At 41.2% G+C, this 15,771-nt stretch overlaps 1 protein-coding gene across 1 annotated transcript in view; it reads right to left on the minus strand.

Moving 5' to 3' along the window:
- Window positions 1-386: 386 nt before the first annotated feature.
- The window catches only part of MARCHF11 (membrane associated ring-CH-type finger 11), a 68,482-nt gene continuing 53,097 nt past the window's right edge, over window positions 387-15,771 (minus strand). The window contains exons 3-4 of the mRNA XM_040977649.1: window positions 11,268-11,460; window positions 387-1,045 (exon numbers count right to left, since the gene is read on the minus strand). Of these exons, the coding sequence (XP_040833583.1) occupies window positions 723-1,045; window positions 11,268-11,460 (516 nt within the window). The 3' untranslated portion in view covers window positions 387-722. The remainder of the gene's footprint in view (window positions 1,046-11,267; window positions 11,461-15,771) is intronic.

Below are 15,771 nucleotides of genomic sequence, written 5' to 3' on the forward strand. Positions count from 1 at the left end.
AGACGATGATCACAACCATGCTTATGTGAGACAGTACTTTAGTCAGCGTTATCATAATGTGGTGCAACATTCTGGTGAGATTTGGGGGCTCCAAGCATTCATACATCTTACCTATAACTTTCATTGCACTCATTTTTATAAGCTTTCTGTAGGATTTCAAATGTTAGGCAGTAAGTCACAGTTCCTAGACATTACATTCCTGGTGACAGGGTTATTTGTTATTCTTTTCTAATCACAGTAGAGATGAGCAGTGCTCAAGCTGGCCAGCCAGCACTCGGCGCTGGGCAGATCACTGCAGAGAATCACGGGTGTCCCACTTTGTAACATGCTCGACAGGAATTTAAGAATCTACCCATTCACGGAGTCTGAAAAATTACACATGAGCAAAAGGTTTGATAAAAAATATATATTTAAAAGAAACAAGAAAAATAGTTGTAGCCTCAATGATAACTTTCATCGTTCTCTTAAATTAAGTAGGTTAAATTATATGTATAATGATCTCAAGTACTAACATATAAAAGATGTGGCAAATCGAAAAACAAAGAACAAGAGAACTCCCTTTTTTCAGAAAATGTATTTGCAATTCAAATGTTCATACAAAAAGCATAAATTTTAAAAAGTTCGTAGATGTGTGTTTTTAGAAGTGCTATGGTTTCACCGTTCACTGCAATTACATTCCCGAGTGTGCTGGGCGTCCCGCACTGCATCATCACGTATCTTTGTCACACGGAAGTCACTCTCATCACAACCTCCCCCGAGCTGTTATCTTCTGACAAATCTTCATGAGGCCGCATCCGACTGAACAGATGCAACAACATGTAGCCACACTGGAACCTTGGCGAGGTTAACTGTGTTGGGTGGACCAAGTTTCTGTTTCGCAGAGCTGTCAGTGGCAACCACAAAGTCCTACTTGTGGAAGACTCTCCCCGGCTACTTTCTTCGATGTCTGTGGCTTTGTCATAATTTAATACATCCCAGTGCAAGTTCACAGCTCGCCAGCGCTTAAATACTCTGTAAACTGCGGCTCCTTCGTGGACAATGAGTCCTAAAATTCGAGGGAAAAAAAAAGCAGTGAAAATCAAAGGATGTGCTACTTTCCATACAATCAAAGGATTCAAGAAATAGTCAACTCTCTGTTATGCAGCTTTAACATCAAAGAATACGATTTTGACAACTTAAATATTTTGGTCAATGACAAGCCACAACCTCTAGTATATAGACACAGTCAGTATTCCGAGAGTGAGAGCGCAGTAAGGAGAGTTTAGCCACCATGGAAATGAGCTACTTGCTTCATCATGCCTCAGAACGTGCTTCGTGCACTGACACTCTTCGGAAAGTCATTAGGCTTATTTCTTGATTCAACATTTTGTCCATTGCATGCCAACAAATGTGTTAGAAGGTTGGATGCAGCTGATGACATAATTTTGGAAAAAGACAAATATTAAATATTAATGACATCATTACCTCCCCAGTTTCTTACGCAATTCCTGTGCCGGGCAGACACAATGTAATCTCTTGCCATTTATATTCCCAACAAGTCAACAACAACAACAATCATGAAACACCTACTTGAGAGAGGTGTGTGTATCATCTCATTCAGTTATGTCATAGGGAATAGCATCTCTCCCATTTTCTACAAAGGCAACCAAGCCAGGGATGCTGAGAAACTTGTTCAAGGGGATACAATTGGAAGTTGGAGAGCAGGGATCTCAATTTAGGCAGCCTGGCTCTAGTGCTCTTGCTTGGCCCTGTTATAAAGTGCATCAGATACCTACATGTCTCTGAAAAAATAAACCAGGTACGCTGAGAAACTCTGCAATTATAGGCCAAATATGGAGCCAGGGGACCTGGGACATTTCCACTGTCCACTCCAGAACCATCGTGCACCTTGCATTCTTCACCTGCTGTCACTCCGGCCTGTGACCCAGATGCATGTGGTTTTTGCCACCTGCCCCCACAATGTGGAGCCCTCAGGGAAGTCTTTTTCAGAGAAAGAAATAAGAAGAGCACTTCTCTTCCAGGTGCACCTTCCATTGCAAGTTAGTGGAGAAGCTGATAAAGTGTCTTTTTTTTTTTTTTAAGATGTAGGAGGGATCTGAAAATACAGCATGCCAGATATCCCAATAATGTATTTAATGTGAAAACAAAGAGATGCTTCCCAGCATCTAGACCCTTGAGAATCTGCTTTAGGAAATCTCGCACAAATCTGAGAATGCAAAGATATTTAGATATTGTATAGTTCTTTGTATTTGAGAAAACACAAATCACAGGCAACCTAGATGCCCATCATCAGACAAATGGGTAAAAATTTCAGAATTTGGAGTCAGTGGAATAGAGGCGAACCGATTCATATGTAGCATCATGGATAATCTCAAAATTCTAGTGAAAACCTCAAAGCCATAGCAGAAAAATTAAAATTTCAGAAAAAAATTTGGTTGGTTGAAGAAATCCAACACATTTTTTGTAGCTATACATGGATGATAAACATACGAACGTGCCACAGAACACGTGGCACGGAAGAAGTGACTCTGCAAGGAAATTCACAGAGGGCATTCAGCTCCATCACAATGGCAGCAGTTCTAGAACTCGTGGTGGGGAAGTACATTATTCTGCATGTTTCTGTTCTTAAGTAATTAAAAATCACATATTTATATGGCAAATTGATCCAAGATGGACTGAGGACGTTAGGGAGACAAACAAGGCTATCATTTATATCAGCAGGGCAGATAGCAGCAGTGTGGGGGAACAAAGTCCTGAAGAACAGGCAGAAGCCGGAAAAGAAAGAGGGAAGCATACAAGGGCCGTGTTTGAGGCTGGAGGAGCGGGGGACTCCAAGGACGGCACGCTTTGGGTGCATTATTTACAGGATTTTTTTTGTCAGCCAAACAATACGAGGTAGATTACAGAAACAACTAGTCCCCGAAAAACACACCCATTGCTTGTAAGGTTGACATTACTCCCCTCTCAACAAAAAATACTTCCGAAATATGTGACAGTCCAATGATGTTAAGACAGGCCATGCAATCACGTCTACTAGCTAACACATAAAAGTGTCTTAAGTTCAATTTTGTACAGTAACAAAACAGTGACATAAATGTGTGCTCATCATTTCAAATAATTGTTTAACTTATTTCTCCAAAGGAATAATTCAAGTTCACTTTTTTTTGGGGGGGGGGAAATTAAGTTAGAAGTTCAGGACTTGAAGGTTTTATTGGTGATGCTATTATAGGCTTTCTGAACTCTCCACGGTCAATGATTGAACTTTTTGGGTTCTATTTTTCTTTCATAACATGTAATTGGAATAATTTATCTTTACAATCATCAGGGTGGCAATGAGAGATTAAAATTCATCAACTATATAGCATTCAGATTTTATCTGAGATGGTAATTCTATGCACATATTACTAATTAACTCGATAGTGGATCTATCTGGGGAGGATTATTCATTCACACTCATCTCACAGCTACTGCATCCTGATTCTGGTTCATTCTGAGTAAGTGCAGCCGTGGGTGTGGCTAGGTAATGACTTCCTCGAAGAAAGTCACTCATTTCACAGGATCTTTCTCTTTGAAAGGCTAGATAGAAATCAGATCACTCACTAGAGTTTAAAGTCACTTTCCACTGATGAAGTCTTCTAAATATGTAAATCTACCTAATGTGCAGGATAAATTCCATAGGTCTTTAAGACACATTTTAAACTGAAGTTAAAGAGAGGAAACCATTTGATCTCTTTGTGAAGACCACGTCCTCTTCCTTTCTGACTACCTAGGCACTGGGTTGACGCTAACTGGATTTTCTTTTCATGAGTGTTTGGAATTATCTCTGCCCTCTAGAAGTTTAAATTTTGCTGAAGTAAAACGGACTCCTTCCCACCCCCAAGTTTGTTCTCTGTAATGAACATTTTCCTCATTCTTCTTTAAACTCCTAAAGTGCTATAAGAAAAAGGGATTTATAAAAATTTATAGTAATGCAAATTGTGTCTGATATCAAATATCAACCCACTAGTCAAAAATTGTATTTCTTATAAATCAATCTTAATTTTGTTTGGTAGGTTTGCATGTGTTTGCATAATTTTAAGCTAAATTGTTCCAAGAACTATGTTAAGAGCTTGCTATGTACAATTTTACTTTAATCTTGATAATAATTCTACACATACATATTATTAATGAACAGTTTCACATGGGGAACCTCCAACATTTAATAACTTGTTCAATAGCATGAAGATAGGAGAAGCAGAGCTGACACTAGAGCACAACTTTATCCCCACGTAAACCCTGAGCCAGAAAAAGAAGCTCTTGGTTGTTAAAAGGTCCAAGATTCCTGCCCCATTTCCGAGTAGCATAGGGTCTTAAAAGTATATTAGGTTTTACAGTTTTTTGATGTAGATCATAAGCAGTCTGACTCACATTGATTATTGGTTCATTGGTTACAGATGATGAAATATACAGCAAAAGAGGTTAATAAAATTCATTGGAGAATTGCTGTATCATCCAAGTTTCTACCCAACAGTATTTGAAGAACAAAGAACAAGCCTAATCATTTTTACAACTAAAAAGATATCCTCAAGTTCTCCTGTAACTAGGAATGGACCGAATCAGTTCAGTTCTGTCACTCAAGTCCCAGACAGAGGAAGCACCCTGCAGCATCGGAGTGGCATTGTCCACCAGGGGAAGCAGAAGAGCATGAAAAGCCGGCCGATATGCAGTCAGCAGATTTCAAAACTAAAACCATGTTGGGCATAGTCGGACCCAACCCTTGTGTTGTGGGTGATGAGAGCTCTGAGACTCAGAGAAGAAACATGGGGGTGAGCTGCCCCGTGATCCATTGTGGACTGGAATCCAAGCCTAGAATTAAAGCCAGACCCTCGAGGCCTGTTTCAGGGAGCCCTTTCTGCAACAAAGCAGACCCCAGAACCCTTTTCTGGCTAAAGCTGGTCATTACTAATACTTCTTCAGTCCACTGAATGGTAAGCAATACTAACTACAAAGTAGGCAGAGTCACAGCGAGTGCCTAGTCATGCTAAGCCTGAGTTTTTATTTGTTCTTTATCCCAAAGGGCACATGGCAACATTTGGAGAGCAGACAGATTATAGCAACCTTCCCAATTAGTAAAAATAAAGAACTCCGCAAACTCTGAGAAGAGTATCTCATTTTAAAAGGTTATTATTAATAACCTACATGAGTTATCCATGTTACTTAAAGCTTTTAGAACTGGGAATAGCATTTGCAGAATTTCCATTTGTTTCCTACACTGTAACTTAGGGACCAGAGCCAACAATTTTGAGACTATTAGCAGACGTTTCCCAGTCACAAGTGGAAATACATATGCATACAACTAATTTTCTGTTCCTTCCCAATGGATATACTGTCCTCTGCCAACTCACATAGCATGATGTTAATAATCTTCAGAGTAAACCACACACGTATCAGTTGTTCTATTTTGCGGAGTGTGAATAATATTTAGATACCTTTAAATTGAAATGTCTAATTAAATCCTGTTTATCTTTGTGACTTGTAATAGGCTACTTCATTTTTGTTGGCTTCATTTTTCACCACTCTTAAATTGTACTGCCAGTGCAAGATCCAAACAGAAGCTTTCATCCAGGCATAATTAAAATGTCTTATCTTTTATTCCCTATCTTGAAAATAACAAATGTTCAGAGTTTAGTTTCCTAATAGTCTATCTTGTGATATAGTGTGAAAACACAAGAGTGACACACAATTCTTCAAATCCTTCTAATTAAGAAACCGTTTCACATGGAATACTGTGAAGTGGCTTTGGTCTGCTGCATCCCACGCTTTCCAATTCTCTCCATTCATGTTTCCATATGTTTGGGACCCCCTGATGTATTAGAGCAAATTAGCAAAACTAACTACATTATTTTTTATGTTAGGGAAAGAACAGAACTCCATTACTGATCTGAAATCAGCTCCCAAAGGGGTATACCTTCTGCTATGCTTTGGTTTTAAGACAGTAATCTGTGTAGTTTCACTTTATTGTACAACGATGCTTTTTAATTTATTCAAGTCCTGTCTCCAATTAACTCAATCACATGAGTGACCTTGTTCATCGTGCAAGGTTCCGGAAGGACAGGACTGGCACTGCCAGTGTAGAGGTGTCAGGCCCCTGGAAGCTTCAAGTGGGGAAGCCTCCTCTTCTATGCCTTCTCCGACACAGCTCCTCTGATGAGAGCTGGGCCCCATTATCACAGAGCTCTTTCTCTACTCCGTCTGCCAAGGAAAACTGCCCCATTCTCAACTTATTTTGGTCTCTCTCATGACTTCATTGGAGAGTGCCTGAGATACATTTGGGAGTCTAAAGCGCTACCTGAGCTCAGAACTCCTGCAGCCACACTCATGGAAAACAGTGAAGTACAGAGAAATCCCAACATACTCATATACAGAACAAAGCCGCAAGGGCCACATCTGACCCTCACTACACCCAGGACCATAGATGAGCTGGCTGCTGTTCATGGGCACAGCCTCCCAGACCCAGGTGGATGACCGGGCCACAGCCTGGCACACAGGATCCCTCACCCTGTGCTCCTCCTTCTGCACATTAGCCCCGGTGACTCTGCATCCCATTGCTGACAACCACACACACCCATTCTTTTAAAAGCAATGTACCTTCTTCCACCTTTTGAAGGTTTGCAACTCAAACTCTACAGTCCTTTGGGACTCCAAAGCTTGCAGGTTGGTCTCACTCCTGAGCCCTCCCCACAGGATTGTTCTGAACAGGCAGTCTTCATGTCCTCACAGATTCTCCCCAACAGGCCGCTTCTGCTCTTGCCACATCAGATTTTACATGATTACTTTAAAATATTTTACATGCCTTCATGTGCTGACAGGGAAAGCCAAGTGTCTCTCTCTCTGAATCCCATTATCACTCTGCTCTTCCTTAAAGTTTAGCTCCAAATTCCCTTCTTCCCCAAGGACCTCACTGGCTAAGTCTGCTCAACCTTACCCCCAGTCAGCTCTCATGCATAAACTCTCCTGACAGTTTCCAAGTTGTATTCTAATTGCCCTCTCTCCCCGCAAGCAGGTAAACCTTTGCTGAATAAGGCCAGACAGTGAATATTTCAGGCTGCACATACCTTCCTGTCTCGGTTACCACCTGTCACAGATGGCACACAAGCGCTTGGCATGGCGAGACCTTGATGCAACTGGACTTATGTGTACTGAGGTTTAAATCGGATATGATTTTCACATGTCATGAAATCATATTCTCCTATTGATATATATATATTTTTTTTCATTCACAGACTACAAAAACAGGCACTGAGCAAAATTTGGCCTGGGGCTGCTGTCAGCCATCGTTGTTCTGTTGGAACCTCGCCTGTGCTGCATGCCAGGTAAGCAGGCTTAGGGCACTGGCTTTGTGCACAGCTAAGTAAGACCTCTGTGGTCAGGCTGCCCCCAGCCGAGAGAGAGGGCCGAGTATTTCCTATGGAGAAAATGGAGTCAGAGCTAACAGCGTGTTTGGTCTGCTGGTCTGATAATTATGCTAATGTTTCTCCCAAAGAATTCGAACTGTACAAGGTCAGCTGAGAGGGAGGTGTTGGGAGGTGTTTTCCCCTGGAAGAACGCTGAGGAGTTAATCAGCTTCCAGAAATGGTTCCCTACATGACACTGAAAGGCCAACAGCAAAAACAAGCCCTCCTCTATTTCACTTCCCGGGGCTTTAAAGGCGGCATCAGCAGTAATAACCAAACTATGATCATAATCTTTAGGGAAATTGGTACACATCAGTATGATTAAGACACAGAAAAGCCTATAATTTGTACCTCCAGGGGGAAGAAATAAAAGATAATGGCCTACTTCTCAAACTTTACAAAGGGTCTGTTTTTCCTCTGAAATTTTTGAATTACAAGGGGCTCCTGCACCTCTGAGGGTCCTGTCCAGAGGAGACCCAGTGCAGAGGGTCCGAGGCTGGGGCTGGTTGCAGTAGGGACAGAGCATCGTGTTTCCGGCTGACTGACGACATCAGACTGTACATGATGCTGTGGCAGTTCCCAGAGCGGGAAGCGTGCTCGTATGGTCAGAAGTCAGCAGTAAATGGTCTGTACTTGGAAAGGAATTCCACACTACTTAAGGAAGCATTCCAAATGAGCCAGCAGCATGCACGTGCGGGTCCTGGCCTCGCGGGACACAGATGTTGCCAGTTTGGCCAAGCCTATGGCCTCGGCCTGCACCTGGGATACGGCTGGAAGGGAAATCTCTGTGCTTACTCAGAGAGCAGTGAGGAGGGCAGCCTTCTGAGCAGCCACATTGTGATGCTGAGGCGTTTTGGTCCCTGAGCACATTATGGATTAGGAGACAGTGGCATTTCCTAGAGCAGAGTGAGTTGATATGTGTCTAAGGTCTAAGGGGGAAAGTACAGTTACTTGCAGGCTCAAAAAGGAAATCCTGAGCTGATCAACCTTCCTGGCTATTATTATGCCAAACAACGTTGCAGCTGAGCTTTTCTCAAATGTTTATGACTCATGCCGATGCAGCCACATCAGTGCTTCTTACGAAAGAGATGAATACATCAGCAGCACCTCCTACAACCCAGCGTCCACCACAGCACCTGCACAGCTCTCTGCACACCTCCTGCCCCTAGCTCAGTGCTGCCCTCAGGTGTTCTGAGTGAGTCCAACTGCTGCTTCCAGGTGTCACAGCTGGGACGAAGGGCCTTGAAGGGCGTTAAAGAGGGTGAAAGCCGGCATCTGGGCTCCAGTGTGTGGTAACAGAAAAACATGCCCCCCTTTTATAGACAAGTGCTGACACCTGAATGCCTGCCCTGAGAAGACACACATAAGGCATTGGTGGCTGGCAGCTGTGGTCTCCACTTTCCATGGGAAGAGACTGTGAAAGTGGAGTTGGCCCATGTCAAACCATGCCGGATTCTGACAGCCCTGGCCTTCCCCAGGGAGGCCTAGGAAAATGCTTAGTCTATTCAGACATCGCAACACTCTCTACACACGGGAGCACGTCCCTGGTCCCCAACATGAGAGTGAACACGGTGACTGTCGTCTGGGAAACCTGACATTCTTCACTATTTCATAAGTTCTATCCTTGCGCAGCCATGTCCTACAGGTTGAAGTATGTACTCACGGCCATTGCACCTTGCAAATCTTACCAACAATTGCTCTTTCAAGTACACTGACCTAAGGTGCCAGACCACCCGGGCCTTTCCTGTGGTCTCAAGAAAACTCAACGCTTTCCTTCTCTGTATCGTGGCATATTTCAACTTCCAAAGACAATTTCTGTACAACTCTTACTTCTCAGTAAACAGGTTTTCAACTAAAATACTTTAAGCAGTATTGTCGCTTCTGAGTCATGCTGAGTGGTGCCAATAGTGTGGAAGTTTTCATTGAAGAGAGTCGAAAAACATCACTTATATTTTGCTTGAAATGCATTATCACTTTTTTCCTAAGCACTAGATTTGCATTCCTAATTATTCTCTCATTATACTAATTAGTTTACATCTGTGGAAAGCATGGAAGATGACTTAAAACACCATTTATGAAGGACAAGCCCAGCTATTCTTCTCCCATGTAGGAAGCTTGTTTGTGGAGACTGAGTTTGACTTTTCTAAAGTTCTTTGTCAAGAATCTTCTTAATCAATATCACAGTTAGAACATATACAATTAAAGCTTCATGTCAATAAAATGATAAATCACATATTACTTTTAGCTGTTTTACTTGGGGAAAATAGCAAACGGGTCCAATAACAAAAGTGAGAAAGATATATCACCTTGACTTAAAAATGTAAAAATGTAAATACTATTTACATATTATCTGATATAATCCATCAAAGACTGTTTATAATGTGTTGTATTGTGACATATGCATTATCACATTTAATAGAAATTTTTCATATACATGATTAACCCAATTATCCAGGCAGCATCTGTTCAGTTCCCAGATTCTACATGATATGCTCAGCCCTGCTCTTTCTCTTTCTGGCCTGAAATCTGATCAATTTCTTTCCTGTTAGTCTTGAACTAGTGACAAAAGAGGAAAGAATAAAGGCAACTAAATGTTAAGTTGATCATATTTTTAATAGTTACAATGTTCTTTTTAAAAAAAAATGACCGAGAATATGAAATTGTTAGTTAAGAACCTCTGGTAAGTATCGATAGCCAGTAAATGATTTTAAAATTATTTCAATGTTTCTGACTTAGTAAAATACACTTAATTTGCAAGTGTTAATGAGGGATATAATTACTGTATAACCATCATTTACTTTCACTATTTCCTTTATTTACACCTGTATGTAAATCATAGCAGGAAGAAACAGAAGTGTGCAGAGCCTGGGAGGCCAGAATTAGAAACCACATCACTTCATTGCAAGCTATGTGGCCATACCTTGAGATCACGAGGGTGTCAATCCGAAAGCTGCTGACTCAGTAAGCACAGCTGCCTGTGAATGCGCATTTCTGAGACAGTGCTGCTGCCACTGGGGCCTGGGGACCATGCTTTTAGAAGCAGAAGCCAACCAGGGTTGCTTCCTTCAGCCCTTCTGACATTCCAGTAATCCTTCAATGATGTGAGAGCAGGGATATGTTCTGATATATATATCAGCCAGCTGGCCTTCATCCTATTGCAAACTGGCCACCACCATGGTGCCTGTGGCTGCCTACAATTGCCATGGAAGTGCCGCATGAATCAGCTTCCATTTTCTCAAGCGTTATGAAAGGCTCATTCACAGGAGGGTTCCTCTTTGCTAAAATGTTTATCCTTTTTCTCATGTAAGCCCCCGAATCTATTAAGCAGATCACGGAGACACTGCACAACAAAGAAAATTATCCCATCATCCCGAGTCTTTCTCAGAAATCAGGGAATTTGTGTCACCCCCATGTGGGACATTAAGTCCTGCAGGTGGCTCTCCTCTCCCATGTGCACAGACGCCTCCAGCCCCAACTGGCATGACCCCATCATGGAAAGGGGGCTGCTTTGTTCCTATTCCTCAGAAATAAGTGCGTGCCTTTACCTTTCTCACATCATTTCTTTGCCACCTGCTCGTTCAAGTTACAAAATATATCACATAAACAGGCATTATCCTGGATCTACCCTCCCCCAACAAACCCTGTCAAAGTACCAACGCCATACTGTTTCAGAAAAGCAATCATACTGTGACCTCTTCCCCTCACCCACCCCTTCCCCCAGAAAAAATTGCAAACCTCCGAGGCATTCTGTGTTATATCTCATTGGTGAAAAAAAGAAATCGCTGAAAGAAATGGATAACGACAGTTGGTGAATGTTCAACATGGTGGTCTTACCTATGCATACTAGATCCATAAAACCATACATTCCATAGCAGATCTGAAAAAGGAGGTCCTTCCTCTGCCACACCGCATAGGGGCTGAAGGCTGACCAGAGAAGCCAAGTCACACTCGCTATTAAGAACAGGGATCCTAGGATGACAGCAATCATTTGAACTTTCTCAACCAGTGTTATAGAAATGCTTTGCCACTAAAAGAAAAACAGAGGCAGGTAAGACAAAAGGTGCTGCGTGTAACCAGAGGAGAAAATACACATGTTCAGCCCCATGTTTCTCTTCTTATTCTTAAGACTCTATGCAATCTGATCAGCCTCCCCCAAATGAGTTTTTTTCCCTTTCACCCGTGCTATAAAAATAATAGACAAGCAAATAAAGATGAATGAATTGTCTTGATTTCATTACTTTCAGCAATTCAGCATTCTGCAGGTTTCATCCAGTCTCATATTCCTCTGTCTGGTAATTTATTCTATTCTTAACAGATGTGGCTACTGCAAAAGTGGATTATGTCTTATTTTTGGAGAAAAATGTACAAAAAAATTACACAATAATATCAGTAAAAAAGTCACTTAAAACAACACAGAGAATAATCATAAAGATTATACAACAGTCATCTGTTACTAGTATGTTACATGTACTCAAATAACACTGCCATTTTATTACCTATGAGTAAACTAGAAGACATTCTTGTCAAGATTTAGAATTGGTACACTAGAGGAATGTTTTTGAAGCCCACAAACCACACTGGCACACTATTGAAAAGGGATAAGTATTTGGCGTCCTACATTTGAAAGGATTTATAGTACAAACGTCCACAAATCTTTCAAAGGTGCCATCAATTTCAGAGGAACTAATTGTTCAAGTTCTCACTTTGTGTATCAAACAGAAACAGAACTAGAACCGTCCATTATTGTGGTTTGCCAGGAAGCAATGAAACTCCAAACCACCTACACCTCAGGCCGCTCTGGCTGCTGCAACAAGACGGGCTTTGGGTGAGCTTTCTCCAAGGAAGCCGAGCACTGGTGTCAACCGCCTGATTCTGAGACAATGCTTCACTTACCTTCAGTGTGAACACCACCCATAATTCCCCTGGCTTCCTGAGTTTGACCATTCTCTCTCTCTCTCACACACACACACTTAAATAACAATTTACATATAATATTTAAAGAAGGAATTTGACCTTGCATATTCATGAATATTATCACCTCCTACATTCGTTAAAGATCAAATACCAACATACACTGGCAATATTTCATACTCTAAAGTTAAAATTCTGTGAGAAAGCTATTTATTCACTTTAACAGGAAGAATCAACCACTGAGGGGAGGAAACAGCTCTCTTAGAATTTGGAGTCTAAAACAGTGAAGTGGTCAGCATTGTTTTCTTATTACAAATGATTCAATGTTGAATTTTACACATACTTCTGAAATTGTTCCTTCCTAACTTTACAATACAATGCTAAGCACATTAATTCAAAACTACCAAAAATTTGAAATTTAAACAATGTGAAACTTGATGTCACATTAATAACTTTAAATGTGAAGTGGCAGTATCTACTGTTCTTGTGTAATTTTGATGCTTATTAAAATGTACAGCAATATGATAAGCAAAAGAGAAAATTCCTTATATCTGGCTTCCCTCCTGGATCGCTGCTACCACATCTAACAAGCATTTTAATCATTTGCAATTCACTAATCACATCAAATATTGAGAACAACCTTCACTGATGGCTAGCATCCTTCTTCCAATAATCTCCATGAGGTTCCACAGATATAAATGTAAATAGTGCAATACTGCATAACTCAGTGTATTTAGCTTAAACAGTTACCAGCTAATAGACCTGGGCTTATCCACATGCTAGTTCAACGACAGAATGGCCAGCCAGACACTCAGACTCAACAAGTGAATGTAGCTGCGGTGCTTTTGGTGTCACAGGAATGACCTCATAGACTTCCAGTGGATCCTAACCATGACCCATGCAGTAGGGCTGTTCCTTCACAGGAGGCCCAAGGTCACATTTCCCAGGGACAAGGACTTTGTACTTGTTTGGATGACATCGAATTTAAGACGGTTTAAGTTTCAAATGTCTGGAATTGGGAATTGACGTGTATAGTTATGTCAGGGAGCTGTGGAAGATAGAACCACTGATCAAAGTGGACTGAGAAGCTTCATTGTTGTTGTTCTAAAAATTACTTTTCACTGGTGTATGCAAGAAATAATTTATGATTTGGAAGCTTATTTTAAAAATTAAAAAGCAACAGATGTTCTTCATATACTGATGAACCTTAAAATTAACACAGTTCACTGAATAGCTAATGAGGACAGGCTATTATTGATGTTAGAATGATTAAATCTGACTATGAACATACAGCTTTATCCCTGAACACTGCTATCATCTGAGTTGCGGGGTGTGTGTGTGTGTGTGTGTGTGTGTGTGTGTGTGTGCGCGCGTGCACGCATGCACATGCCTTAACTCCAGTTTCTTATTTCCACCTTTCTGTGGAAAGGGCAGGATTATTCTCATTCTCCCCAAGAAGAAATGTCTGTGCATCCTGGTCCTGGGAAAACAGGCAGAAGATGGCCACCAGCTCCACAGCAAGGAGCTGTTTCAACGGGACAGTAGTTTAGCCAAGAAAAGTAGAAGATAAGTTTCTGGGGCATCCCTCTCCACCCTGACGGTATTCAAGACCTGGACTTAAAATTTGTGAAAATGTTTCCAGAACTAGAACAAAAATTTGCAATCACTACACTCACTCGTCTCTTCTAACGCCATCCATTTTATTTCATTCAACTTCTTCTCAAGTTTGGAAAGGAAAGGAAAATGGAATACAATGATAGCCAGATGGGCTCTAAATTACTATAGGGAAAAACTACATGTGGTTTTATGTTTTAATGCCAACATGAAGTTACTTTCAGATTGCATTTTTAAACAGGCATTGTAAAATACTTGATTGTTTTACTTATACATGATTCTTCATATTTCTGAAAAGTTTTTCACTTCTGTGGGACAATGGCCTCCTCTTTGGGAAGTTCACTTCCAATTAACTCCCTGAATGAAGATTCAGAGGAAGGAGGACAAAGCAAATTGAACAAATTCCCAAGCAGACAAGGATAGCAAAGATTGGAGTGAATAGAGACTTGAGGCTAACTATGTCAGCCAATGGATATTGGGAAGGTTGCCTCACCCTTGGATCAGTGAAATAGACAGCGTTTCAGAACTATCCAAACCAGAACCCCTAGAACATGTTCTACATTGGAACCCTGGGTTGATACTGGTTGGTGGTTCCCCATCTTTGGGTCCTGGGACACTTGCGAGGCTGGGTGTGGCTTCTCCCTCTTTCTCTCCCCTTTTTCCAGTGACAAGAAGAAATAGAGTACTTGGAAACAATGACTTCACCCACTTTTCCTTACCCCTCAATCCTGCCCACCATGGTCAACCACATAATCATCATCAAAAATAAAAATCAAATAGGAAAATTCAATTATTATATCATATACTCACAAGAAACCAATATGTACACAGAATTGTTTTTAAGAGGCTTTATGTATTAACTCATTTGCTATATGTAATAACTATCTAGGGATTATTAATATTACCTCCCATTTTCTGGTAAGTAACCTGAGGCAGAGGTTAAACAATTTGCCCAAGTTTATACAACTAGTCAAAACCAGGCTGAGATGCACCCCTAAACAGTGTGAGTCCATTCATGTATGTTATCTGAGTAATGGTTATTACCACGCCCATTCCATCATTGCCTGCAGGATACAGTCCTGGTTCGGACCAGCAAGCTGAGAAATGAGAACTCAGAATCATATCTTTCCAAATTCCTGATCAAACAGTTGGCTCTCTGCCTCTGATCCCTTATGTGCCTGCTTAACTGACTTACCCTGCTTCTGTACGAAATAGCAAAAATGGTTGTGGATGGAAAAAGCCAAGGCATGCTCCTGGCCCTAGGACAGAGGCCAATCCAACCTGACCTGCAGCCTGTAAATGGCTCCTCGGGTCTGAAAGGGGCAATTTATTAAATGAACAGTAATACTAAACCAATCATTTCAAGGAGTTACATCTTCCTCATTTTAGTTTAGTTTAGAAGGAATTAAGTAAACTCATATGGCAAATTATTTAATATTCTCCAAACACTACAACTGTTCACGAATAGACCATCTTAAGTTCTAGCAGCCTGCACAGACACAGAACCTGTGTGGTTAGAGCTGGAATCCTAGGACATGAAGGTCTGCTAGTGAGTGCTTTTCATGGGAAACCGTGTCCTAATAATTTCCACAGACTGCTATTAAACTACACAAGATATAGTTCCACTATCAACCAAATCTGATTTACTAACACGGGTCTGTCACTCTTTTCAGAGCAGAAGAATGTGAGGAAAAGCTACACGATTTCTTTAAATGAACGACAGCAACCCAAGCTGATGCCAGACACAGTCTCCTCGCTGTGTAGATCACCTCCAGCCAATAAGGTCAGCACTTGAGAAAGACCTGCACTCCCT

The sequence above is a fragment of the Ochotona curzoniae genome, unplaced genomic scaffold (genome assembly GCF_017591425.1).
Source record: "Ochotona curzoniae isolate NIBS_2020 unplaced genomic scaffold, NIBS_Ocur_1.0 contig_2754, whole genome shotgun sequence".
In the NCBI taxonomy this organism is placed as follows: Eukaryota; Metazoa; Chordata; class Mammalia; order Lagomorpha; family Ochotonidae; genus Ochotona; species Ochotona curzoniae.